This window comes from Panthera tigris, chromosome E2 (genome assembly GCF_018350195.1).
Source record: "Panthera tigris isolate Pti1 chromosome E2, P.tigris_Pti1_mat1.1, whole genome shotgun sequence".
Classification (NCBI taxonomy): Eukaryota; Metazoa; Chordata; class Mammalia; order Carnivora; family Felidae; genus Panthera; species Panthera tigris.
Window position 1 is genome coordinate 61,133,292 of NC_056674.1, and position 25,854 is coordinate 61,159,145.

The window sequence follows — 25,854 nt, forward strand, 5'->3', positions numbered from 1 at the left end:
TCATTTCACGAGCAGACCAGAGCACCGCTACTTAAAACGCGCCACATTCAGACCACTCACTGCCCACAAGAGGCAAAGAGCCTCTGCAGACAACTGGCCTGAAGGATAAAGCAGCCAGGACACCACAGCAGAGCACACGCTGCACGCACTGGGGACACTTGCTGAGCGCCCTGGGGACAGGAGACATGACACTGAAGGGCAGTCCGGGACCTCTTCAGAAGGCCGTTACCCTCAAGATCAGGAGACTGACTTTCCTAACACACAGAAGTAGGTGCAGAGACTTAGACAAAATAAGAAGACACAGGAATCTGTTCCAAATGAAAGGACAGGACAAGACCACAGCTGGAGATCGAAGGGAGGCAACTGTAAGTAACATGGCTGATGGCCAATTTAAGCAACAATCCTAAGGATACTCACGGGACTTGAGAAAAGAGTGGAGGACATCAGTGAGACCATTAACACGGACATAAGGAATAACACAGCAGAAATAAAGGGTTAAATTAAAAAAAAGAAAGAAAGAAACACACTAGATGGAATGAAGGGCAGGCTGGAAGAAGCAGAGGAATGAATCAATGACCTAGAAGACAGAGTAATGGAAAGCAATGAGACTCAACAAAAGAGAGAAAGAAAAATTATGCAACATGAGGACAGACTTAGGGAACTCAGTGACTCCTTCAAATGTAATAACATTAGCATTAAAGGAGTCCCAGAAGAAAAAGAGTGAGAAAAGGGAGCAGAGAATTTCTTTGAAGAAATAATAGCTGAAAATGCCCTTAATCTAAGGAAGGAAATAGATCACCAGATCGAAGTGGCACACAGAAGATCCATCAAAATCAACAAAAGCAGATCCACACTAAGACACGTTGTAATTAAATTTGCGAAATATAGTGAGAAAGAAAATATTTTAAAAGAACCATAACAGAGGAAAACTGCTACATACAAAGGAAACCCCATAAGGCTTTCAGAACATTTTTCGGCAGAAACTTTCCAAGCCGGAAGGGAGGGGCTTGGTATATTCAAAGTGCTGAAAGGGAAAATTCTTCAACCAAGAATACTCTATCCGGCAAGGGATACTCTATTCATATACTCTATTCAGAATAGAGGAAAAGGGGCACCTGGGTGGCTCAGTCAGTTAAGCATCCGACTTGGGCTCAGGTCATGATCTCATGGTTCGTGAGTTTGAGCCCCACATCAGGCTCTTTGCTGACAGCTAGGAGCCTGAAGCCTGCTTCAGATTCTGTGTCTCTCCATCTCTCGGCCCCTCCCCTGCTCACGCTCTGTGTCCGTCTCTCAATAATAAATAAATGTTAAAAAAAATTTTTTTTTTAAATGGGAAGACATGAACAAACCTTTCTACAAAGACATACAGATGGCCATCAGACACATGAAAAGATGCTCAACATCACTCATCATCAGGGAAATGCAAATCAAAACTACAATGAGATACTAACTCACACCTGTCAGAATGGCTAAAATTAACAACACAAAAAACAATGGGTGTGGGAGAGGATGCGGAGAAAAGGGGAACAATTTGCACAGTTGGTGGGAATGCAAAATGGTGCAGCCGCTCTGGAGAACAGTGTGGAGGTTTCTCAAACAGTTAAAAATAGAATTACCCTACAACCCACCAATTACACAACTAGGTTATTTATCCAAAGGCTACAAAAATACTCATTCAAAGGGGTACGTGCACGCCAATGTTTACAGTAGCATTATCTACAACAGCCATTATGGAAAGAGCCCAGACGTCCACTGACTGATGAGTGGATAAAGAAGATGTGGTACATACACCATAAACATTACTGAACCATCAAAAAGAATGAAATCCTGCCGTTTGCAAAGACGTGGATGGAGCTAGAACGTATTATCCTAAGCAAAATAAGTCAGTCAGAAAAGACAAATACCATCTGATTTCACCCATATGTGGAATTTAGGAAATAGAGGTGCCTGAGGGCTGAGTCCGTTGAGGACTGCCCCCACGTCACCATTCAGCTCCCACCCAAGTACAGGGCCAGCAACTCCCTCCTCTAAGGTGTCTGTCTACACAGAAGGGTTACCGACCCTCGGCAACATCCGTTCAAATCAAGAGTGAGCCTCAATGACACCCTGGAAACAGGAATAAAAACAAGCTACCACTCAGTCACTTGAGCGTCTGACTCTTGATTTTGGCTTAGGTCATGATCTCATAGTTCGAGGGTTTGAGTTCCACATGGGGCTCCATGCTGACAGTGTGGAGCCTGCTTGGAATTCTCTCTCGCTCTCTCTCTCTCTCTCTCTCTCTGCCTGTTCCCTGCTCGAAGATGTTCTCTAAATAAATACATAAAGAAACAAGTAAAAAAATTAAAAAATTAAAAAAAAAAAGCCACCAGAGGAGACCCACAGCTTATTCGAAGTGTTTATGTCAAGTACCTAAAATAACACACACACCTCCGAATCTGGGGTTACAACAGCATTTAGCGTCACTTCAGAGAAAAAAGTTTTTTTCATTAGAAAAATTACATCTAAGTACATACCATGATGAGCTAAGAACCGTAATTCAGGACCCCAAAGGGCTCAAATTTAAAATCATCACATTGGCCTATTTACATTAACACTCTTGAAAATAAAGATTAAAACAGATCTTTAAACACTGAACGTACACTTAAACATCTGTCAAACTCGCACAAGCATTCACCTAAATTGGGTACATTTTATGTAAATTCTATCTCCATAAACTTGATTTAAAAGGTAAAAGGAAAAACAAAACAAAAAAACAAAAAACACACAATCAACACAGCACTTCCCAAGCATTCCTGTCCATGTGTTGTCCTGAGAAGTGGGCAAAACCCAGGCCAGGGGATACCTGGTTGTGACCGAATCACCTAGGCACAGCAGACACAGGAAACAGGCCAGTGTGGCCACAAAGGGTCCCCCGGCTGTAGACACTGCCAACAGCCCCATGTGCGTCCCGTGGGTGCTCCTGGGCCGACAGCCCACTGCTGGGGGAGCACAGGGCTGACCGGAATCAGTTCCAAGGAATAAAAGAACAAAGAAAGAACCCCACAACCACCGTGCTGTACCAATGCCCCAGGCAGGGGCCAAGCCAGGCTCTCCGGGTGTCTGTGCAGGTGCAGCTAATGCTCAGAACTGGAGGAAGATGGGCTCCCCACAAACCACCACCAACTACACCACCCAGGCAGCACGGCAAGAAAACCCAAAACCTCAACAAAGAATGAGATAGCTTTTTTTGGGGGGGGGAGGGGGTGCAAGTAAGGGAGGGGTAGAGAGAGAAGCGGGGCTCACCCAGGGCGTGAGCTCATCCGAAGTGGAGCTCGAACTCACGAACCTTGAGATCATGACCTGAGCTGAAGTCAGACACTTAACTGACTGAGCCACGCAGGCGCCCAAATTAGATAGCCTTTTAAATGACAGATTTACACACACCCAACCTTCAAAGTTGATGTCTGGAAGAAGCTTTCTCAGAGGCGAGACTCGGCAGGCCGTGCACAGCTGCACAGATGTGGTGGAAACAAAGAGAAGACCCCGCGGAAGGTGAGGGGCACCCGTCTGGGATGAGCACACTGTGCCAAGAGCAGCGGGCACATTTGTTTTCCTGGTTTCCTGACCGCACTCCCGTGCTCGGAGACCTGACTGGGCAGGCAAGGAGGCCATGAGAGGAGGGAGCAAAGCCCAGACAGAGCAGCACGGGGCTCCGGCGGGGGGAGGGCGGGGAGAGGAACAGACCTGACCCACAGAGTGCGTCTGTTCCTAGGACGGCGAGTCAGAGACCCACCAGTGGCTGCTGGGGGGCAGCTCACCTGGAACCAGTCTGCATAGGACGGGAACACAGACGGGCCCTCCAGCGCAGCCTGACGCACAACCAGGAACGCAGTGACCATGCTGTCCAGGTCGCAGTTCTCGAACGCACGGGCCAGCAATCGGGCCACCCAATCTAGGAGGGAACGACCACAGTCACACTTGGCAGACAAGGGCATCGGCAAAGAAAACGCGGACGTCCCGCCAGGGATAGGGCACGGCAGTCAGGAGAACACGCACGCGCAGTGCCCAGTTCAAGAGCCTGGGTAACGAGTGACCCCAAGAGCCAAACACTGATCACGGGAGGCTGTAGCAAGCAGATCGCCACCACGGGAGGCGGACCAAGGGCACAGACAAAAAGACACAGGGCGCCATCGAGGCCGGTGAGCGGAGCCCGCATTCCACGGACAGGCTCACCCACAAACCACAGGACACGCACGCACACGCAGCACACGGCTCCCACCCGGGTGCACCTTTAACCAGCTGCTGCGCCTCGGGTAAGCAGATCACCAGTGTGGACACACAGGAGAGCACATGCCGCCAGTTCACCTCGTGTGTTTCCAGAACTTCCTGCAAATGGCCAACTAGCTCCTCTGGACTTAGCATCGTGAAGAGCTGAAAGGAGTGCCCAAACAAGCCGCGCGTCAGGCGGTGGGGCCTCAGCTCCGTCCCACTTCCCGTCGGACACGACGTGGGGTCGACACGGCGACACGTGTGGGGAGGTGAGGAGGTGCTCTGCCCAAGCGAGACGTCCGGTCTCGGGGCACCCCGGGGTCCAGGTGTGGATGGTGGGGCCCACGGAGCCCCCTGGCCTCTCTCCCCGGGCTGGGAGCCACAGAGGCTCGCGGCAGCAGTGCCTCCTGGCGCAGGGGGCATCAGGTCTGAGCGCGGCGACACCCACCCTGCGGTACAGGCCGGTGAGCAGAGGGTGGGTCTTCGCAAAGCTCCACTCTTTCTGCATCTGAACAGCATCAGAAACTTCATTCAAGAATGAGAAGAGACAAAGAGGTCAAGTCAGTAATCATGAAAAGCTGTGCCTTGGCTCAATGTCAAAAAAACCTGGTTTAATGTGCATTTTTCAATTGTTACCTGAGTTCACCATTTCCCTGTTTTCCCCATTTTCTATCAAATGCTTGTATCTTTGGCCCAGCTCCCTGCCGGTAATCTTCATCATATCTGCTATGTTTTCTAATCCATTAGTTACATTTTAACTTTGCTCCTTCTACACCCTGTGTCGTTAAGCAATCACTGAGGACACTGTTGAAAGGGTAGCTGACTGGAGCAGGCCCTTCAGAAAGTATAACACAGCACCTGCTGGAAACATCCCTGCATCCCTCCCTGGGGCAGGACCTCCCCCGAGGACACACCGCTGCGGGAGGAACCCCCCTCCCCCCGTGGACACGCCGCTGCTGGAGGAACACCCCTGCCCCCACCCCCAGGACACAATGCTGCTGGAGGAACCCTTCCCCCCCCCCCCCCCCACCCAGGACACACCGCTGCACATAGAAAAAGCCTACTGGGCAAGGTTTTCATTTTCACCTCCTGAGTACCAGTGAAAACTTGCAAACACTGTCACCGAACAGATGGTGACACCAACCACAGGACACCCATTGGAGGATGATATGCCGTTAACCACTTTTAAGAAAAGCATATAGGGGCCTGGGGGGCTCCAACTCTTGATTTCAGCTCAGGTCATGATCCCAGGGTGGTGGGATCAGCCCCTACGTCAGGCTTTGCACTGACACTGTGAAACCTGCCTGGGATTCCCTGTCTCCCTCTCTCCCTGCCCATCCCACACACGCACTCGCTCGCTCTCTCTCTCTCAAAAAAAAAAAAAAAAAAAAAAAGCAAAAGCAGCAGCATGTAATTACAACTGAATCTTGAACAGCACGGATTTGAAATGTGTGTGGGTCCACTTACATGCAGTTTTTTCCTGATAAATACAGTGTAATACCGTACATTTACTCTCTCATGATGTCTGAATATTATTTCCTCCAGCTTACTTTACCATAAGAACACAGTACATAACACATGTACCGTACAAAATCTGTGTTAATCGACTGTTTCTGTTACCTGTAAGGCTTTGGTCAACAGTGGGCTGTTAAGAGTTAAGTTCTGAAAAGTCAAAAGCTATATGCAGATTTTCCACTGCACATGGGGTCAGGGTCCCTAACCCCACATCATTCAAGGATCAACTGTGCATAAGAAAACGTTTATATGATTTATTAAAACAAAACCTAGTAAGTCACTCTGATAACTAGATTTTCATGATCTACTGAGAAAAGACCACAAGAAAAGTTTTGCGTTAAAGATATTTCTATTGTGGTGACAATATGGCTGATGGGTGACAGTTCTCCTTCCCGTACTGTTAATACTGAGCTTTTTTAATGAGCATGTGTAACTTTCAAATGAAGACATTCGATGATAACGTGTCCTCATGCTCTTGAGCCGTCTCAGAGTCCTGCCATCTGGGCCCAAGCTCCCATCTGGAGCCAAACAACCTGGGCTCTGGAACCTACCTGTCAGCACAGGCTTGTGGGTTAGCACCTGAGTCAGAGTATGACTGAAAAATCTCTTAGGAGAATCTGTCGAAATCATTCTGTCATATGTGTGTCCACAGAACACGCCGAACCTGCAAACACAACATTCAGAGGCGCTCAGCAAAAGAGGGGCCCTCCAGGGTCCCGGCCGTGCCAACGGCTCATCAAAGGCTACTTCTGTCCAGCAAGGCTGCACGGACCTCGAGGCCCCCAACTCTCAGCTCAGGGGGCACAAAGGCTCTCCCTTTCCAGAACCCTGAAACGTTCACTCTGCCAGGCCGCTGTGCCACAGACTCGAAATGGGAGTCTGGAGAAGTGTGGGTCTACTAAGAAAGGGACCGCCCATAGAGCAGAAAAGCCAGAAAGGGATCGGAATGACCTCCGCAAGTCTGGGTCAGTGCACAGCAATCTGCAAATGTTACAAAGCCTCAGCCTCCCCATCTGTGAAATGGGAACCAGGGGCCAGCAGGGCCTTGGCCAGGCTTGTGCAGAGTGCCTGGCACACAGACATTCAGATGCAGCAATGTTTCCCGAAGCTGATGAAGCCTCATGACACAAGGAAGGAAGAGCAGCGGGCAAGGGACGTCACTGACAAGTCAGGAGGGACAACGGGTGATGGGGCTGCCTGACAGTGGAGCCCTGGGGGCAATTCACTGTGCCAGCGTCAGAGCTGCTGACAGCCGTAGCCAGCTTCTCAGGCAGAAGACCAGCCCCAGTCACGCAAGCAACGAGGAGACACCGAGCAGAAGGGGTGGCCTTCCCGAGGGCCAGACTGGGATGCAAACCCCCGTGTGCCAGGAAGCCTGGCCGCCCGGACCGGGAAGGGAGAGGGGTCTGCTTTTATCGTCAACACTGGCAACTAATTAAGAAACTTAAAAAGAAACAAACATATCAACAGTCATTACCTAACTCTCGGGACAGGAATCTGAGCAATCCAGTCAGGCGTGTTATAAAAGCAGAAAATGCAGAAAGCAAAGCAGTGTTGGTTGTACAGAGTTTAAGCACTGAATGACACAGCATGTCGGAGGGTCACGAGAATTACTGGAGAACAGGCAATCAGGAGCCAAACAATGAAAGAACAGAGGGTTTCCCAAGGCCTGGGAATGCTGGAAAACTCTCCTGGTTTCCCAGGAAAGAACCGACTTCCGGGCTGGCCTCATCCCACATTACTTTGAAGCAAACCCAGACACCCCAACAACCACTCCTCAACGTGAACTACCAGAGAGCCACGCAGCGAGAAGGCTAACGTGGCAAATCCCGACCACGGGTGAACGTGAGTGCCAGCTTCAGGGCGCACCGAGGGTTTGGTGGCCAGAGGGCATGGGCAGGGAGGCACGAGGGGAGAGCCGAGGCAGTGAGAAGGTCGCTCCAGGAGTGTCCTACCGCCCGCCACGACCCTCAGGGATCCGGGCTCAGACCAGGTGATGGAGGATTCCCGAAGAAAGGGGGAATCTTGAGAGGGAGCAGGCGGACCAGAGGGTTTCTAGCGCTTTCCAGCGGTTGTCCTCAACTGATGTTGTCACAACGGCAGAGAACGTGTTCAGGAACCAGATGTTGATCCTTCGGGACTGTTTCAAATGCCCAGGACCTTTAAGGCAATGGGCACTATCCCCTGAGCACACCCAGCAGGCCTGCTCCCAGGACTTACCAGCACTTCACCACCTTGTGCTGTGGGGACCCATCCTGCATGCCAGCGGCCAAAGCCTCGAGAGCGACTGAGGACAGATGGTGGGAACAGAAAACACATCAGCTCACCGCCACAATCCATCAAAAACGACCCCCAACCAGTACTAGTGGACGAGTCAGGTAATGCATCTTTGGAGAAACCTCCTCCACCTCCAGATAACAGACCGCCGAGGCCTCCTAGGTCCCCACATGGCACAAGTCCTCCCCACGCATCCCAGTGGTACCCGAGACGTAAGCCTTTTAAATCAATCAAAACACATAGACAATAAAAGGCTTCCCTAATTAACCGTTACACTGGTTGTCATTTGTAGCTCTGGAGATTAAGTGCAAAGCCAGGAGAGACCGTAGAGGGTCAGTTCAGGTGAAGTACTTGAAATGCAAAGGCAGGAAACCTTGAGAATTCCTAATAAGCAAACGAACTCATGGACAGGCTGGGGCAGGAGCAGGTGACTCACAGATCAGCATTCTCTGAAGTACAACAAACGCGAGCTGTCAAAGCACAAGACCGAAGTCACCGTTAATCACATATGCGTATCACACAAGAAGACCGGTCGCTCTACAGCAAAATGAGAAAGTGCATCCTAGACAGCACCCCAACGCTGGGGAGACCCTGACAGTGAAAGGGCAGACTTTCTGAAAGCATCCATCATGCTCCCGGGGACCCTGGCCCGAAGCCTGCTGGCCTCCCACAGCCCCTGGCTCAGAGGGTTGGCAGAGCTCTGCTGGTGGAAAGTTCTCCCTTCCCTCTCGTCCGAAAGCACAAGCTAGATTCTGGGCTCTCGTGAAGGCCTTCACCCTCAAGAGCTGGATGAGGGAGTGACATCACTCACGGAGCACCTCATGAAAACAAGATTCCCCCATCAAAGCTCATACACTACAACGTGGGTCGGTCAGATATTAGCCGCTTGTCCAGAAACTTGCATTCCCATAACGAACCGATTCCCAACTCTTCATATCGCTTTTCCTCCTACCTGGCCCATCTGTTCAGGCTCCACATTTCTTCTGAGATCCGAGTTTTTCTGAAATCCTCTCAAAACAAACATTTGCACAAGATCTGAAAGCCACAAAACCCAAAAACGTCAACGCACCGTAATCTTCAAATTGCTGTGGATGACACAGAGAATCCACTTTCCAGAGGGTCTGGAGGATGAGGACCCACAGGAGGCGTCACCCCACACACAAGCATTCACCAGCCCAACCCACAAAACCCTTCCTGAACGAGACTGTGCTCTTTGCCACTCTATTTGAAAGGGAAATTCTTGTCGTCCATCAAGTTTATGGAAAGGATTTTACTCTTAAACAAAAAAGCAGCATCTGGGACATCTCGCTGGCTCAGTCAGTACAGCAGGTGACTCTTGATCTCGGGGTTGTTGAGTCTGACCCCCACATTGGGTGTAGGGATTACTTAAAAATTAAAAAAAAAAAAAAACATCTAAGGGTTTCATGTGGATTATCTCTCTAGCCAATCTCCTACCCCAAAATATAAGGACTGTTCCAGGAAGACCCAGAAGCATTACATTCAGGAGAATGGGGCAGGAAATGGACCCATAAGTTCTGATAAAATTAAAGGACTGAAATCAAAAATATTTTGTCTAATCTTCAATTTAAATTCTCTGAGCCCAGACTATAGGATTCAGGAATCACAAGGAGCTCACATCCATCACCACGAAAGCTTTAGGAAAAAGGAACATATCTTTTGTGACGTAAAAAAAAATTCACAAGCTACCTGTGTGGAACATTCTACTTCTCATCTAATATGTTGCTTATTTGGAGATTTAATTCCTCAGAATTACTGACAACGGCAAGGCTCTGCTGGCTCAGAGAGCAGCCTAGGACAGGGCCCACCCAAAGGGAAAGACACCCAGAAAAAGACAAGTGTGACAAGAAAACTGCCACTCCGAGCTACTGTCCAGGCAATGGACAGCATGGCGCCCCTGCTCTCACCCAGGGTCGGATGATGATTAGATCAGGCCGTGAGCTTAGCATGCCTGCCACACTTCCTGCTTTGCTTTTCCAGGGCACCTTTTGAAATGGCTACTTAGGGGACGCCAGGGTGGCGGTTAAGTGTCTGACTTGGGCTCAGGTCACGATCTCTCAGTTTGTGAGTCCAAACCCCACACCGGGCCTGTTCTGACGGCGCAGTCTCCTTGGGATTCTGCCTCTCTCTCTCTGCCCCTCCTCTGCATGGGCTCTTTCTCAAAAATAAACATTAAAAAAAATAATAACCATTTAGAGTTGAGCCCATAAAAAGTTGGTGACCTCAGGTCCAATCACCCCACAAGTAACGGGCACTCGTACCCTGTCTCCTGCTCACTTGTGAACTTCCCTAGCTAACTGCAGCTCTCCTTTTCTGGGATCCGAAAGCAACAATTTCCGTGACTTGATTTCCTTTCTGTGAGCACACTGAGGCTGCACCTCCAATCGACAGGGCCCCGGAGGTGTTCATCTCTCCGGAATGGGAGCTGAGGGGCTGAGGGAGCTCCCTGCAGACCCCGTGTGGTGGCCTTGTAGCTCCTGGTCTGGCAGATCGTAATCTGCGTATTTTAAACACAGTAGCCACCGGCCCCCGACACAGCGGGTCAACAGACGGACTTGGCGAAACCTCCACAAAATTCAAACACGAGCAAACCCAGGCAGGAGGCCTGGGTGGAGACGGTCTCACGCGGTGGTAGCCCTAGATTTTCTTCTAGGTCGTTGGTGCACTATGACTTAATTACCGCATGTTGTGTGAAGCAGGGCTCCAACTTCACGTGAGTGGCCACTTGTCCCAATACCACTCGGCGAATGGACTGTTTTTCCGGATTCCCATGCCAGGGGTGCGGGGCTGTCCTGTTTCCCACAGACTGTCACAGCAAAAAGCATTCCCGCTGACTTAAAGTTTATCTGTGAACCTGCCCCTGTTGTGAACTTACCAGAAAGCATAGCACTGGCGATGTCACTGTACGGAGATGCTTCCATTTCCTCACACAGAAGGCACAGGTTCCTAAAGAGCCACGCCACTGTGGCCTGCGTGTCAGCATGACTAGGGACAAAGCACACACCATGTGCTCACCATCCCTCGATATCCACCAGGCCGTTTTCTTCCCCGGTCACTTCACTCAGAAGCTGGGGCACAGAGAACGATCTGGCGACCATGTGAGCTATTCCCAGAAGTCACAACAAGCCCAGCTGACGTACACGGGTTATCGGAACAGCTGCTACTGACATTAAAAATGATCATTTTCGGGGCACCCGGGTGGCTCAGTTGGTTAGGCATCCGACTTCGGTTCAGGTCATGATCTGACAGCTGGTTGAGTTCAAGCCCCGTGTTAGGCTCTGTGCTGACAAGTGAGATCCTGGAGCCTACTTCGGATTCTGTGTCTCCCTCTCTCTCTGCCCTTCCCCTGCTCATACTCTCTCTCTCTCTCTCAAAAATAAATAAACATTAAAAAAATTTTAGGGGCAGGGGCGCCTGGGTGGCGCAGTCGGTTAAGCGTCCGACTTCAGCCAGGTCACGATCTCGCGGTCCGTGAGTTCGAGCCCCGCGTCAGGCTCTGGGCTGATGGCTCGGAGCCTGGAGCCTGTTTCCGATTCTGTGTCTCCCTCTCTCTCTGCCCCTCCCCCGTTCATGCTCTGTCTCTCTCTGTCCCAAAAATAAATAAAAAAGTTGAAAAAAAAAAATTAAAAAAAAAAAAAAAATTTTAGGGGCAAAAAAAAAGAAATTTTTTTTAGCGGTGCCTGGGTGGCTCAGTCAGTTAAGTGTCTGCCTTCGGTTCAGGTCACGATCTCGCGGATTGTGAGTTTGAGCCCCACGTCAGGCTCTGGGCTGACAACTCAGAGCCTGGAGCCTGCGTTGGATTCTGTGTCTCCCTCTCTCTCTGCCCTTCCTCCAGTCGTGTTCTGTCGGTCTCTCACTCAAAAATAAAAACATTAAAAAAAAAAAAAATTTTTTTTTTTTTAATGTTTTTAAATAATCATTTTCAAAAAGTTTAGGGGCACCTGGATGGCTCAGCTGAGTCCAACTTTTTTTTTTTTAATTTTTTTTTTTTTTTAACATTTATTACTTATTTTTGAGAGAGAGAGAAAGACATAGCATGAGCAGGGGAGGGGCTGAGAGAGAGGGAGACACAGAATCCAAAGCAGGCTCCAGGCTCTGAGCTGTCAGCACAGAGTCTGATGCGGGGCTCGAAGTCACGAACCTCCAGATCATGACATGAGCTGAAGTTGGGGACGCCCAACCTACTGAGCCACCCAGGTGCCCCAGTTGAGTCCAACTTTTGATTTTGGCTCACATCATGATCTCACAGCTCGTGAGATCAAGGCCCATGTCAGGCTCTGTGCTGCCCACCGGCTCGCTCTCTCTCAAAATATATAAATAAGCTTTAACAAAAAAAAGTTTATTTGGAGTAGCTTACTACTAATCGAGTACAAAGCAAGCTCAATTAGAGTAAAATAATCAAAAACAAAACAAAACAGCAGCGATTTGAAGCTATGGTGGTCATCGAGGGCATCAGGCACGCACAACTCCATTTGGAGCCTGGACCCAGAAGCAGAAGCAGTGGGTGGGGTGGTGGGAGGGGTCCTCACCAGTCAGACTTGCATTTCTCTGGTGACTAACGACATCTGGCATCTTTTCGTGTGCTTAGCCTTACGTGTATGCTCTTCGGACAAATGTCTATTGAAACCCTTGGTCCATTTTTAATTGGATTGTCTTTTTACTGTTGAGATATAAGAGTTCTTTACGCTAGATACTAGATAATCAGATACAGGATTTGCAAATAATTTCTCCCATTCTAGGTGTTGTCTTTTCACGGTCTTAACAGTCTTAAGAATGTTGCACACAAAAATTTTAAAACTTGATGAAGCACAATCTTCCTCGACATTTTCTTTCGTACCATGAATTTTAGGCATCTTTTCCAAGAAACCACTGCCTAATCTAAGCTCGTGCAGACATAACCCTAGATTTTCTTCTAGAAATTTTATGGCTTTAGCTCTTATGTTTAGGTCTTTGGTGCACTGTGACTTAATTGCTATATGTTTTGTGAAGCAGGGATCCAAGTTCATTCTTTTGCATGTGTAGGTTCAGTTGTCCCAATACCACTTGTTGAACGGACTATTTTTTCCCTGTCCAATGGTCTTGGCACCCTTGTCGAAAATCACCTGACATATACGTGTGGGTTTATGTCCGGACTGGAAATCCTATTCCATTACTCTAGGTCTACCCTTATGCCTGCACCACAGCCTAGCTTTGTAGTAAATTCTGCAGACAGGACCTGTGACTCCCCAACATTGTTGTTCTTTCTGAAGGAATTTTGGATAGTCAGGGTCCCTTGTACCTCCATATCAAAATCAGAATCAGCTTGTCATGGGAATGCAAGCTGGTGTAGCCACTCTGGAAAACAGTGTGGAGGTTCCTCGAAAAACTAAAACTAGAACTACCCTACGACCCAGCAATTGCACTACTAGGCATTTATCCAAGGGATACGAGTGTGCTGTTTCGAAGGGATATATATACACCCCCGTGTTTATAGCAGCACTATCGACAATAGCCAAAGTATGGAAAGAGCCCAAATGTCCATCGATGGATGAATGAATAAAGATGTGGTACATATATACAATGGAGTATTACTCAGCAATCAAAAAGAATGAAATCTTGCCATTTGCAACCACGTGGATGGAACTGGAGGGTATCATGCTAAGTGAAATTAGTCAGAGAAAGACAAAACTCATATGACTTCACTCATATGAGGACTTTAAGAGACAAAACAGATGAACATAAGGGAAGGGAAACAAAAATAATATAAAAATAGGGAGGGGGACAAAACAGAAGAGACTCATAGATATGGAGAACTGAAAATCACTGGAGGGGTTGTGCTAGAGGAGATGGGCTAAATGGGTGAGGGGCACTAAGGAATCTACTCCTGAAATCACTGTTGCACTAGATGCTAATTTGGTTGTAAAGTTTAAAAAATAAAAAATAAAAAAAGAATCAGCTTGTCAATGTATGCAAAAAAGCCAGGCTAGATTTTGATGGAGATTATAGTGAATGTATAGATCACTGCAAGGAAGTGTAGAGAAGGAGTACTGCCATCTTAACAACACTGAGTGCTCCAATCCATGAACATGAAACGCCTATTTATTTAGGTCTTCGTTTCCCTCCATTACGCTTTAGAATTTCTAGTATACAAGTCCTGCACTTCTTTTACTTTATTCCTAATTTAATCGTTTCAATGTTCTTTTTAATAGAATTACTTTGTTTTCAGATTGTTCACCGTTCTTGTATAAACACTCGATTGACTTGTATGTTGATGTTGTTTCCTGCAACCTTGCTAAACCAGCTTAGTAGCTCTAATACTTGACAGTGTGGATTCCTTAGAGTTTTCTATATGCAAGATGGTATCCTCTACAAATAGTTGTGGGGTTTTTTTAATGTTTATTTATTTATTTTGTGAGGGAGACAGAGAAAGCTTGAGCGGTGGAGGGGCAGAGGGAGAGGGAGACAGAGAATCATAAGCAGGTTCTGCACTGCCAGCACAGAGCCCAATACAGGCCTCAACCCCATGAACCATAAGATCACGACCTGAACTCAAAATCAAGAGTCGGACGTCTAACCAACTGAGCCACCAAGGCACCACTCTTTTATAATTTTTAACAATATTTTATCAGAAGGGCACCTGGCTGGTTCAGACGGTAGAGCGTGCAACTCTTGACCCCAGGGTTATGAGTTTAAGCCCCACTTTGGTGTGAACATTACTTAAAAATAAAATCTTAAAAAAAAAATTATCACATGACATATCTCATACAAAGAAAACGTTACCAGGACACCTGGGGGTTTCAGTCAGTTGAGCATCTGACTTTGGCTCAGGTCGTGATCTCACAGTTCATGAATTCAAGCCCCACGTCAGGTTCATGGCTGTCCGTCTGTCAGCGCAGAGCCCACTTCCGATCCTCTGCCCCCCTCTCTCTGGCCCTCCCCTGCCTGCACTTTCCCAAAAACAAACGTTAAAAAAAAAAAAAGAAAACACGACCAAGTCTGGGCATTACAAACAACTTTAACCATAACAAATGTTCTCTTTAAATAACGAAGAGTTTCAGTGATTTTTGGCTTTAACATATAAATAAGTAATTCATCAGCAGGTTAGATTACAAAAAATAAATCATGTAATATTAAGGTAATATTAAATTATCGCCGGTACACTACCTTTCCAGCAGCTCTTGGAAGCTCACAACGTTTTGTATGTGAAGCTGCCACACGACCTCAAGCAACAAAGAACCCTAAAGAAAAAAACCGTACTGTGAGTCCATCACGCGCACACTTCCCCGCAACGTGCAGGCTGCGTACCTGAGCACTGTGCTCTACGCAGAACTAAAGCGGGGTAACAATCACGCCCTAAGATACACACTGGATCCACTTTGGCCTTAACTCACCAAGCAGGGGCGCCCGGGGGGCTCAGTCGGTTAAGCTTCCGACTCTTGATTTCGGCTCAGGTCACGACCCCAAGGTTCATGAAATCAAGCCCCACGCCAGACTCTACGCTGACAGCACACTGCCTGCTTGGGACCCTCTTTCTCTCTCTCTGCCCCTCCCCCACTCACGTAAGCTCTCTCTCAAAATAAATATTAAAAAAAATAAAACTAAGGGGCATCTGGGTGGCTCGGTCGGTTGAGTGTCTGACTTCGGTTCAGGTCATGATCTCACGGTTCGGGAGTCTGAGCCCGGCGTCGGGCTCTATGCTGACGGCTCGGAGCCTCGAGCCTCCTTCGGATTCTGTGTCTCCCTCTCTCTCTGCCCCTCCCCTGTTCACGCTCTGTGTCTCTTTCTTTCTCTCAAAAATAAACAAACATTACAAATTTTTAACAAAAAAATAAATAAAAATCAACTCACCAAGCCTTCAGTCACTCACCATTACCATCCTTCACCTCCTGGCACCCTACCCAGTCTCTACTCTAACCTGCTTCAGTGCCTTTCTCCCATGTGTTCCAAAACAGAGACTGGACCTCTCAACATCTGCTCTTCTTAGAACTCTCCAGTGGCCCTTCACAGCTTCCAGAGCAAGGCTGAGACTCTTGGATGCAGCACAGGCCAGCTGTGACCCAGCTTCTGTCCCTCTTGTTCTCTCCTATCCCAGTGAGGTCCTCCCTCCTGGAGCAGACACCCCTCCTCCTCCCCGCCAGGACACCTCACTCAAGTCAGCTGTCTCCCACTGTCCGCTTCGTCCTACTCTCCACCCAGCAAAATGGCACTCTCCCTTCACACGCCATGCAGCTGCCAGCTCTCTTAGAAAGCCTTTCCCAGGGGTGCCTGGGTGATTCGGTTGAGCGTTTGACCCCAGCTCGGGTCATGATCTCACGTGAGTTCAAGCCCAGGCTCGGGCTCTCCTCTGTCCGCACGGAGCCCGCTTCAGATCCTCTGTCCCACTCTCTCTCTGCACCTCCCCTGCTCATACTCCCTCTCTCAAAAACATTAAAAAAAAGCAAGCAAGCAAGCAAGCAAGCAAGCAAGCTTTTCCTAGGGACACCTGGGTGGCTCTGTTGCTTAAGCATCTGACTCTTAATCTCGGCTCAGGTCGTGATCTCACTGTTTGTGGGTTTAAGACCCACGTGAGGCTCCACTCCAACAGCGAGGAGCCTGCTTGGGATTCTCTCCCTCTCTCCTCTCTCCCTCTCTCCCTCTCTCCTCTCTCTCTCTCTGCTGTCCCCCAGTGGCACATGCATGTACTCTCTCAAAATGAATAAACATAAAATAAAATAAAATAAAATAAAAAAGCAAGCCTTTCCTAACCACCCGATCACGCAGCTGTCACTCTTCCCTGCACACCTGTGGACACCTGTATTCCTGCAACTAGTGTGCATTCAGCTGCCCCTCCCTGTAACTAGTTATCAGTGAGCGCCAGGACCGTATCAATTGCTGACAAATCAGGTGAACTCTATAATGTATGCTGGGTAAGAGAAGGGGAGGGAACCCATGAGTGCACCATTACCTGAGTTTTCTCCTACCTTTTCTATATTCTTACTGATCTCATTTAATAACCAAATAATTCCCTTGAGTTCTGTCAACTATTCAAAAATCTGCAAGAATACTGAATTAAAAATGTTTCAAAAAAAATAAAACAGATAAGGATCTTTTTTTTAATAATAATTTTTACGGGTGTCTGGGTGGCTCAGCTGGTAAGCGACCAACTCTTGGTTTCGGCTCAGGTCATGATCCCATGTTTTGTGGGTTCAAGTCTCACGTCAGGCTCCATGCTGGCAGCATAGAGCCTGCTTGATTTTTCTCTTTCCCTCTCTCTCTCAAAATAAATAAACTTTGGGAAGAAAAAAAAAAGAATAATTATTAAATTGCATTTTTCTGGTTGACTACACTGTCCTGGAAAATTGTTCATAATTACATATAAGAAGATAGAGCACCATGTGTCTGTGGTACATTCTAGTAAACGGTACTAATTATGGGTGAATACCAACAAATACAGTAACGGAAGGCACTTCTTTCCACCCAGAGAGGCATCCGCTGAATGCTTTCATCCCCCAGTCTGTGATTAACGAGACGCTGGCCGGAACCCCCGAGAACATCCAGGGGCTCTCTGGGCTCGACCCAAACCAAGAGACTACTGGAGAAACCCTGAAGGTCAGAGCCACAAGGTCCAATGTACCTGTACTTCCCACAGTTGCTGACACAAGGAGAATCGGGAGAACATGCTGTGTGCCAATAAATACTGAGCCACCTCCAACAAGGAAGACAGTTTCTTCTGAAAAGAGAGGTTAAACCTTTGAAAAAAGCAATAATAAGCAAACACTTGAAACGACATTAAAGAAATGTGCTACTTTTCCCAACAGCTCCAGAGCAATGAGTGCGCACAGCGCGCCCATCGCCCGGCGTCTCACCCTCTGCTCTGCGCTCAGCAGCACCCTGTGCGAGGGCTCGCCATCAGACACACAGATCTGCGTGATGCTGGAGGCCACCATCCGGCTGGACAGCACTGCCACAGGGACACCCAGCCTTGAAGCTTGATCCCGCAAAGCAGAGCCTTAAAGACAGAACAAAACACGAGGGACACACTACAAAATCTAAAACAGAAGACCTGGTGTTTAAAAAGCCTTTTAAGCGGCAGCCGCCCAGAAAATGGTCTTCTGAAGGGGAGCACAGATCTAGAGGGAAAAACAAGGGATGGAAATAAGACCATTTCGTGAGGGAAGCCACACACAGGACAACAATGGTCAGCATTCGAAGCCCACAGTTGCACATGCCAATGTCTCCGTGTGACACAAATAAGGGAGCTTGCCAGATATATTCTTAGAACTCGATCAAAGTTTTCCAAGGAGCACAGTCAATTGGCAACTACGGTGACTCCTGCAATGGGTTCCTGTCTTTGTAATGACTTCAGTGTCAAAACCAGACCTGCTTCCACTGGCTTTATACTGATGTTTGGCAAGTGGGTCGTTCCCAAATGCTGTGCCACACATTGGTGGGTAGTAGAGACCACAGGTGTGGTCAGCCCTCGGACTGGCAGGTGGAGCCTAGGTGCTGAGCCACAGGCAGCCACCAGCCTCCTGAGTATCCAGCCTCTGGTCTGCATTCAATCAAGTGAGAACTCCAATCAGCCTAGACAAGGTAATGCCTACAAGCAAACTGCCATCTCATTTATTTGACTTCCAAAACTAGGGGGTTTTTTGTATTTTTTTAAAAAGCTGTAGCACGTGCCCATTATCTTCAGGGTTCTGAAAACACACACCAATATGTAAATTAAAACAATAATAGTTACAAAGATTGCAAATGACGACATTAGAAATCATCAACTATAGGGGATGCCTGGGTGGCTCAGTAGGTTGGTTAAGCGTCCAACTTCGGCTCAGGTCATGATCTCAGGGTTCATGAGTTTGAGCCCCAGGTCAGGCTCTGTGCTGATAGCTCGGAGCCTGAAGCCTGCTTCAGATTCTGTGTCTCCCTTTCTCTCTGTCCCTCCCCTGCTCACACGCTGTCTCTCTTGCTCAAAAATAAATAAAAACATTAAAAATTGTTTTAAATTATTAATTATAGAGGTCAAGAAATAATTCATGGTAGAAGGGAAGAAAATGCTAATTTCTAGCCATTTTTGCAGAGCAAAGGAAACCATCAACCAAACAAAAAGGCAATTTACTGAATGGGAGAAGATATTTACCAATGATATATCTGATAAGGGATTAATACGCAAAATATATAAAGAACTTCTACAACTCAACACACAAAAAATCCAGTTAAAAAAAGGACAGAAGACCTCAATAGACATTGTTCCAAAGAAGACATCCAGATGGGCAAGAGACACATGAAAAGATGTTCAACATTACTCATCATCAGGGACATGCAAATCAAAAGCACAATGAAATGTCACCTTGCACCTGTCAGAATGGCTAAAATCAACAACACGAGAAACAAGTGTTGACGAGGATGTGGAGAAAAAGGAACCCTTGTGCACTGTTGGTGGGAGTGCAAACAGGTGCAGCCGCTCTGGAGAACAATGTGGAGGTTCCTCAAAAAGTTAAAAATAGAGGGGCGCCTGGGTGGCTCAGTTGGTTAAGTGTCCAACTTCAGCTCGGGTCATGATCTCCCGGTTCGTGAGTTCAAGCCCCGCGTCGGGCTCTGTGCTGACAGCTCAGAGCCTGAAGCCTGCTTCTGAGTCTGTGTCGTTCTCTCTCTGTTCCTCCCCCACTCGCATTCTGTCTCCCTCTCTCTCAAAAATAAAGATTAAAAAAAATTTAAAAATAGAACCACCCTAAGATCCAATAATTACACTACAAAAAAACTAATTCTAAAAGATATATGCATGCCAACGTTTATTGCAGCATTACTTAAAATAGCCAGAATACAGAAAGAAGTGTCCATCGATAGGTGAATGGCTAAAGATATGGTATATATACAACGGAATATTACTCAGCTACAAAAAAAGATGTTACCATTGGTAACAACATGGATGGATTTAAAAAACATAATGCTGGACATTAAAAAAAAAGGGGGGGGGGTGCCTGGGTGGCTCAGTCGGTTAAGCATCCGACTTATGCTCAGGTCATGATCTCACCGTTGGTCGGTTCAAGCCCCATGTCAGGTTCTGTGCTGACAGCTCGGAGCCTGGAGCCTGGAGCCTGCTTTCGATTCTGTGTCTCCCTCTCTCTCTATGCCCCTCCCCTTGACGCACTCTCTCAAAAATAGACATTAAAAAAAAAAAGAATATGATGCTAATAAGTGAAATAAATCAGGGAAAGACAAATACCATAGGATTTCACTCATTTGTGAAATTTAAGAAACAAAACAAATGAACAAAGGAAAAACAGTCTTAAATATAGAGAATGAACTGGTAGTTACCAGAGGGAAGGTGGGTGGAGGGATGGCCAAAAAGATAAAGGAAATTGGGAACTAAGAGTACATGTATCTTTTTTTTAATTTTACTTTGTTATTTGCAAAATTTTTTAATGTTTATTTTTGAGAGAGCAAGAAACAGAGCGTGAGCAAGGGAGGGGCAGAGAGGGAGATGGAATCCAAAGCAGACTCTAGGCGCTGAGCTGTCAGCAGAGCCCGACGCAGGGCTCGAACCCACGAAGCGTGAGATCATCACCCGAGCCAAAGTTGGACACTTTACCAACTGAGCCACCCAGGCACCCCAAGAGTACACTTATCTCGACGAGCACTCAAAAATGTACAGAATTATTGAATCATTATACTGTACACCTAAAACGGATATAACAATGCATGCTAATTATACTTAAGTTAAAAAAAATTACAAAAAAAAGAGGGGCACTTGGGTGGCTCAATCAGTTAAGCATCCATCTTCAGTTCTGGTCATGACCTCATGGTTTATGAATTTGAGCCCCACATCAGGCTCTGCGTGCTGTCTCTCTCTCGAAAATGAACATTAAAAAAAAAAAAAAAAGAATAGCCATTTCTTTCTGAATTGTCTCCATGGGAAAGTGTCTGTTTTTATTTATAAGGCTTTAATCTTTTTTTTAAATTTTTTTTTAATGTTTATTTTATTTATTTATTTATTTATTTATTTATTTTTTAACGTTTATTTATTTTTGAGACAGAGAGACAGAGCATGAACGGGGGAGGGTCAGAGAGAGGGAGACACAGAATCGGAAACAGGCTCCAGGCTCTGAGCTGTCAGCACAGGGCCCGACACGGGGCTTGAACTCACAAACCGCGAGATCATGACTTGAGCCGAAGTCGGACGCTTAACCGACTGAGCCACCCAGGCGCCCCAAGGCTTTAATCTTTTTTTATATAACGACATTTCCTATGTATCATAAGTAACACAACCACTATCTTCAACAGGAAAAACCACTAAAACATTCATGAATTAAGGGTCTTATATTTCTGCAGTCAAGGTTAAGAGCTTTTTATACAAGTTCTTAAGCCTTGATCCAAAATCCATACAAGTAAGTGTGTGGCTAAGCTTGGTTCCCCAGAATGACACATTGTATGTGGAATTCAAATGTAATTATGGCAGTGAAAATTACTATCATTTACCAATGACCTTTGACAATCAATTGTCAACGTAAGTCTATTTGTTTAAGGTTACTCAAAAAAAAAAATATTTTAAAATTAATGAATTAGTTAATATTTCCCTGAAGTCATTTCATAATAAAATGTTAATGACCAGAAAATAATTGAATTTTTTTGTTATTCCCACAGAACTTCCCTGAATCTCATATTCTCAAATTTAAATACCTTGAAATAGTCTCAAACCTGGAAATATTCTTCTGGTTTCCTGCCTGCTCTCCCCAGCCCAGCACAACTTGTTTTCACCACTTCTAGAAAGGAAATGCACGTTACTGTCCCATGTTTTTCCAAGGGACGCTTTGGTTCCTACTGCTTTCTGAGCCCTATGTTGAGTGAAACACTGTTTTTTATTTCTCTTAATGTTTATTTATTTATTCACTTTTGAGAGAGCACAAGCAGGGGAGGGGCAAAGAGAGAGGGAAAGAATCCCAAGGAGGCTCCACACTGTCAGCACAGAGCCCGACATGGAGCTTGAATTCACAACCTGAGCCGAAATTAAGAGTCAGACACTTAACCAACCACTTTTGTTTATTAGAAGCAAATCAAGACCACTTTACATAAAGCTCTCCCATATCTCCATACATTAAGAAAATTAAGTTCTAACTTACCTATGAGTGAACTAGAAAGATTAGTACAGGCCTCAGGATCAATCAGCTGATTGAGACACAGTGTCTTACGTGGTGCACCTTCTACCTAGAAACCAAATACAAAGAACTCTATTCTTAAAAGTTCAAGTTGTGTGTGCATAAAAACAATTTGTGTATATAATGCTTGCCTACTGCATTATTCTTAAATATCTCGAGGTAAACATTTTTAAAAAGCCAATCTTACCAAACCTTTTTGAGAAAAACTAAATTCACTCTGAAATCACATTTTATCTCCAAAAAAGATAAATGCTCACAACCTTTTTCTCATCGAGTCAACATTTAACGGGTGCTTCTACCAGATACTCAGAAGGCTTTTTCTGGGTCTCTAAGATTATGCCTTGGCTGCATGCAAAACACCAAATCTGCCTGCAAAGGTCGAACCAATTCCCTCTTACCTCGAGCAGAAGGTCATTCAAGTTTAGGTGGCGTCTCAGGAGGTGCACAGCGGATTCCTGTAACTTCTGCTCTGTTCCAGGACTGTACATTTGCCTCTTGACCCTTCCCGCTAAGGGCGAAAACCAGTTCCACGAAATTACAGCACACCTTAAAAACTCATGTAAGAAGACTTGGTGACATTCTAGACCCCCTGATGTGGTGCACCTCGGGGACACTTACTTCGTGGTATTCTTATGAAAAATGCAAATCTAATCATGAGAAAACATCAGACACACCCAACTGAGGGACATTTTATAAAAGGGACCAGTACTTCTCCAAATGTCCAGGTAAGCAAAGACCCAGTAACTGTCACCGATGGGAGGAAATCTAGACAATTCTCTGTGGAATCCTGGGACAGAAAAAGGATATTTTGGGAAAACCTGATGAAACCCAAGCCTAGGGGTTGATTCTTGTTCAGTCAGGTTACGTGGTCCTGGGAGTAGGCTAAGCTGACCCCCTTACTGTCATCCCGCACTCCTGGACGCAGAGTATTAACTCCCTGCCTCCTAGAACCATCTTTCTTGACGTCGCGTTGGAAGGGGGCCAGCCCCGCGAATGCAGGAAGAACCGGAGATCTACCGGAACAGGGGTCGTTGGGATGGGAAGAGGGCAAAAGAGACGGGAAGTCGGGGGAGACCAGGACCAGGGGGCGGGGGTGTGGGGGGAACAAGACAGGGGGCACAGGACTGGGTATTGAGGGAGAGGAGAACTGGAGGTCGGTGGGACGCGGGCAGGAGGCGGGGGTTCAGGGCGGAGGAGGACGAGGACCGAGGTTCTGGGGAACTGGGAGGAGGCAGGAGGTCTTGGGGGACAAGGAGAGGCCGGGGACCGGGGCGACGGAGGCTAAGGAGATAAGGGGTCTCAGGGTCCGACACCGCCCACTCCCGCAGCCCTCGTGCCCTCTTACCCAGCAGCTCTGTCCACCTCCTCTTGCGACTCCCCAGCCCCGAGGTCGAGGCGGCGCCCTCCACCTGCGAGTCCGACATGGCGGGAACTTGCCATTCCCTCCGCAGCCTCCTGCATCCGGCCCGCGCGGCCTCCCCATTGGCTACGGCCCCCGCGGCCTCCCTATTGGCTGGCGGCTACCCGGCCTCCCCATTGGCCGCCCGGTGCTCGGCCACACCCCGTTGCCCGATGGGGCGAAGGCCTCACGACGCGGCCATCTTGGTGGCGGCGTGTGCCGCCATGTTCGTGGTGGCAAGAACGAGGCACGTACCCTGATACCTGGAGAAGGGTGATGTCACTTTAGAGTTGACGGGTAGCGGAGCGGATTCAAAACAGCGTCACGCGCGAGAAAACGGTGGCATCCTTGTGCATTATTCCTGCCGAGAATGGCCGACCGATAGTCATGCCGAAAAACCCGACAAAGCCACAACCGAGGAGACTAAAAAGCGCTGAGCTGTGTTGTTCATCCATCTGGGCGCCCCGGTTCCTGGAGTTGGAAGGGGGCGAACCCGCGCGGGTTGCTTGCGGCCCAGTGAGACCTTCTGCAGCGATACAGACAGTCTGAGGCTAGTGCGACTGAGCCCTCCTTGTTAACTTCTATTTGACTTTAATTTAAACGTAAGTGGCTGCAAGTGCCCATGCGAATGGGTCGCAGGTGTTAAAACCTCGAAGAAATCAGGTCCCGTGGGGCGCGAAATCGTACTGCGTCGCTGCGGTGGCTTTCCCTCGATGCTCTTACCTGTGAGATTCATGGATGTTGTGCTTAGCTGTAGTTAACTTGTTTTCATGGCTGTCTAGTATTCCATGGATAAATAAATATATATACACACATATAACTGATAATTTGTGTAATTTATTTTCTGTAAATTCTGATGTTTTGAGATTTTAAAAGCCTTTCTGGCTAGGGAGAGACTGCCCCCCCCCCCCCACAGGAGCCTGCCGTTGTTAAGAAACTGTCCAACTCAGAGCCACACCTCCTCCGTCTGGCCTCAATCCTAGGAGGCTATAGTGTGCTACCTTCATCATACCCTGGCCAGCTGCCGGGCAGCTACCACCGCTGGAGCCCACAGCCCACCAAAACTATTCAAACCAGCCAATCGTAGCGGTTTACCCTGCTCAGCCTTAACTTTCATGGGAAAACTCTGATAAAGACCTTGATCTCTATCAAAATCAGCCTTACTATTCTGTCTCCTAGCCACCTTGGAGCTGCCTCGTGTGGCCTTTCACAGCCTGCCATTCCTGCAGTGTCTAGGACCTGTGAATATAATGCAATTTGTTTTTTCCTGAGCCTCTTCGGTCTCCTCTTGTGACCATCTCATAAAGATTACAAAATAGATTTTTTTTTCAGTTAAACCTATGGCAGCTTAAGGTTAGAAATGAGGCCTCGGAGCCTGGTTTGCCCACACCGTGGGGCCGGGGGACCAGCAGTGGACAGAGGGCCATAGGGCTGTCACACTGGTGAACAACAGGCAGAGGGAGCGTAGAGTGATGCTTGGCTCATTTCTGTTTAGGATGAACTGTGGCTTCTCTTAACACCTCGAATTGAAAGAGCACTTACATGGGGCGCCTGGGTGGCTCAGTCGGTTGAGCGCCGACTTCGGCTCAGGTCACGATCTCGCGGTCCGTGAGTTCGAGCCCCGCATCGGGCCCCTGTGCTGACAGCTCAGAGCCCGGAGCCTGTTTCGGATTCTGTGTCTCCCTCTCTCTGACCCTCCCCCGTTCATGCTCTGTCTCTCTCTGTCTCAAAAATGAATAAAAACGTTAAAAAAAAAAAAAAAAGAAAGAGCACTTACAGATTTGTTTAAACAAACTTTACCATATAATCATGTTTATGCATATATGATAAAACAAACATAAGTGAAAAATGCTTCGAGGGTGTCCTGAGCCCTGACTTCTGAAGGGTGAACTAAAAACGAACTTGGTTGTCCTGAGTATTAAAACCCGGTTCTTCCCTCCTACGTAACGCTTCCTCCTGAGTATCTCCTCTACTTCTGACAGGTCTGGTCCCCAAATGTGTGGGCATTTTTCCCCTAAGCAATTCACTGTGACACCAACTGGGTATACTATAATTCAAATAAATTCTGACACTATTTATGGGGACAGTATCAGATCCCACAGGTGAAGAGCTCGGTCTTATCAGCTTACCGCCCACTTCAGATGCCACTTCCAACAGTAGGTCCCCAGATTTCCCACAACTTCTGTCAACAAATCCGGGGGTCCCACGACCCCCTCCTCAGGCTTGATTAATTTGCTAGAGTGGCTCATAGAAGTCAGGTAAACACAGTTACCAGATCATTAA

General features: G+C 47.4%; 1 protein-coding gene across 7 annotated transcripts in view; it reads right to left on the reverse strand.

Annotated features, from left to right (window-relative positions):
* Positions 1 to 23,637, reverse strand: part of FANCA (FA complementation group A) — a 60,461-nt gene extending 36,824 nt beyond the window's left edge. For all 7 annotated transcript variants that reach the window (XR_006212129.1, XR_006212130.1, XM_042970449.1 and 4 more), the window contains exons 1-14: positions 23,518 to 23,637; positions 22,571 to 22,680; positions 22,137 to 22,221; positions 17,883 to 18,025; positions 17,651 to 17,746; positions 15,202 to 15,275; positions 10,934 to 11,043; positions 8,993 to 9,075; positions 8,477 to 8,510; positions 7,984 to 8,050; positions 6,315 to 6,427; positions 4,697 to 4,773; positions 4,269 to 4,410; positions 3,798 to 3,931 (exon numbers count right to left, since the gene is read on the reverse strand). Coding sequence is in view for 5 of the 7 variants with exons in the window: in XM_042970449.1 (XP_042826383.1) it covers positions 3,798 to 3,931; positions 4,269 to 4,410; positions 4,697 to 4,773; positions 6,315 to 6,427; positions 7,984 to 8,050; positions 8,477 to 8,510; positions 8,993 to 9,075; positions 10,934 to 11,043; positions 15,202 to 15,275; positions 17,651 to 17,746; positions 17,883 to 18,025; positions 22,137 to 22,221; positions 22,571 to 22,680; positions 23,518 to 23,596 (1,347 nt within the window). In the remaining 2 variants the exon portion in view is untranslated. The remainder of the gene's footprint in view (positions 1 to 3,797; positions 3,932 to 4,268; positions 4,411 to 4,696; positions 4,774 to 6,314; positions 6,428 to 7,983; positions 8,051 to 8,476; positions 8,511 to 8,992; positions 9,076 to 10,933; positions 11,044 to 15,201; positions 15,276 to 17,650; positions 17,747 to 17,882; positions 18,026 to 22,136; positions 22,222 to 22,570; positions 22,681 to 23,517) is intronic.
* Between the last annotated feature and the right edge of the window lie 2,217 nt (positions 23,638 to 25,854).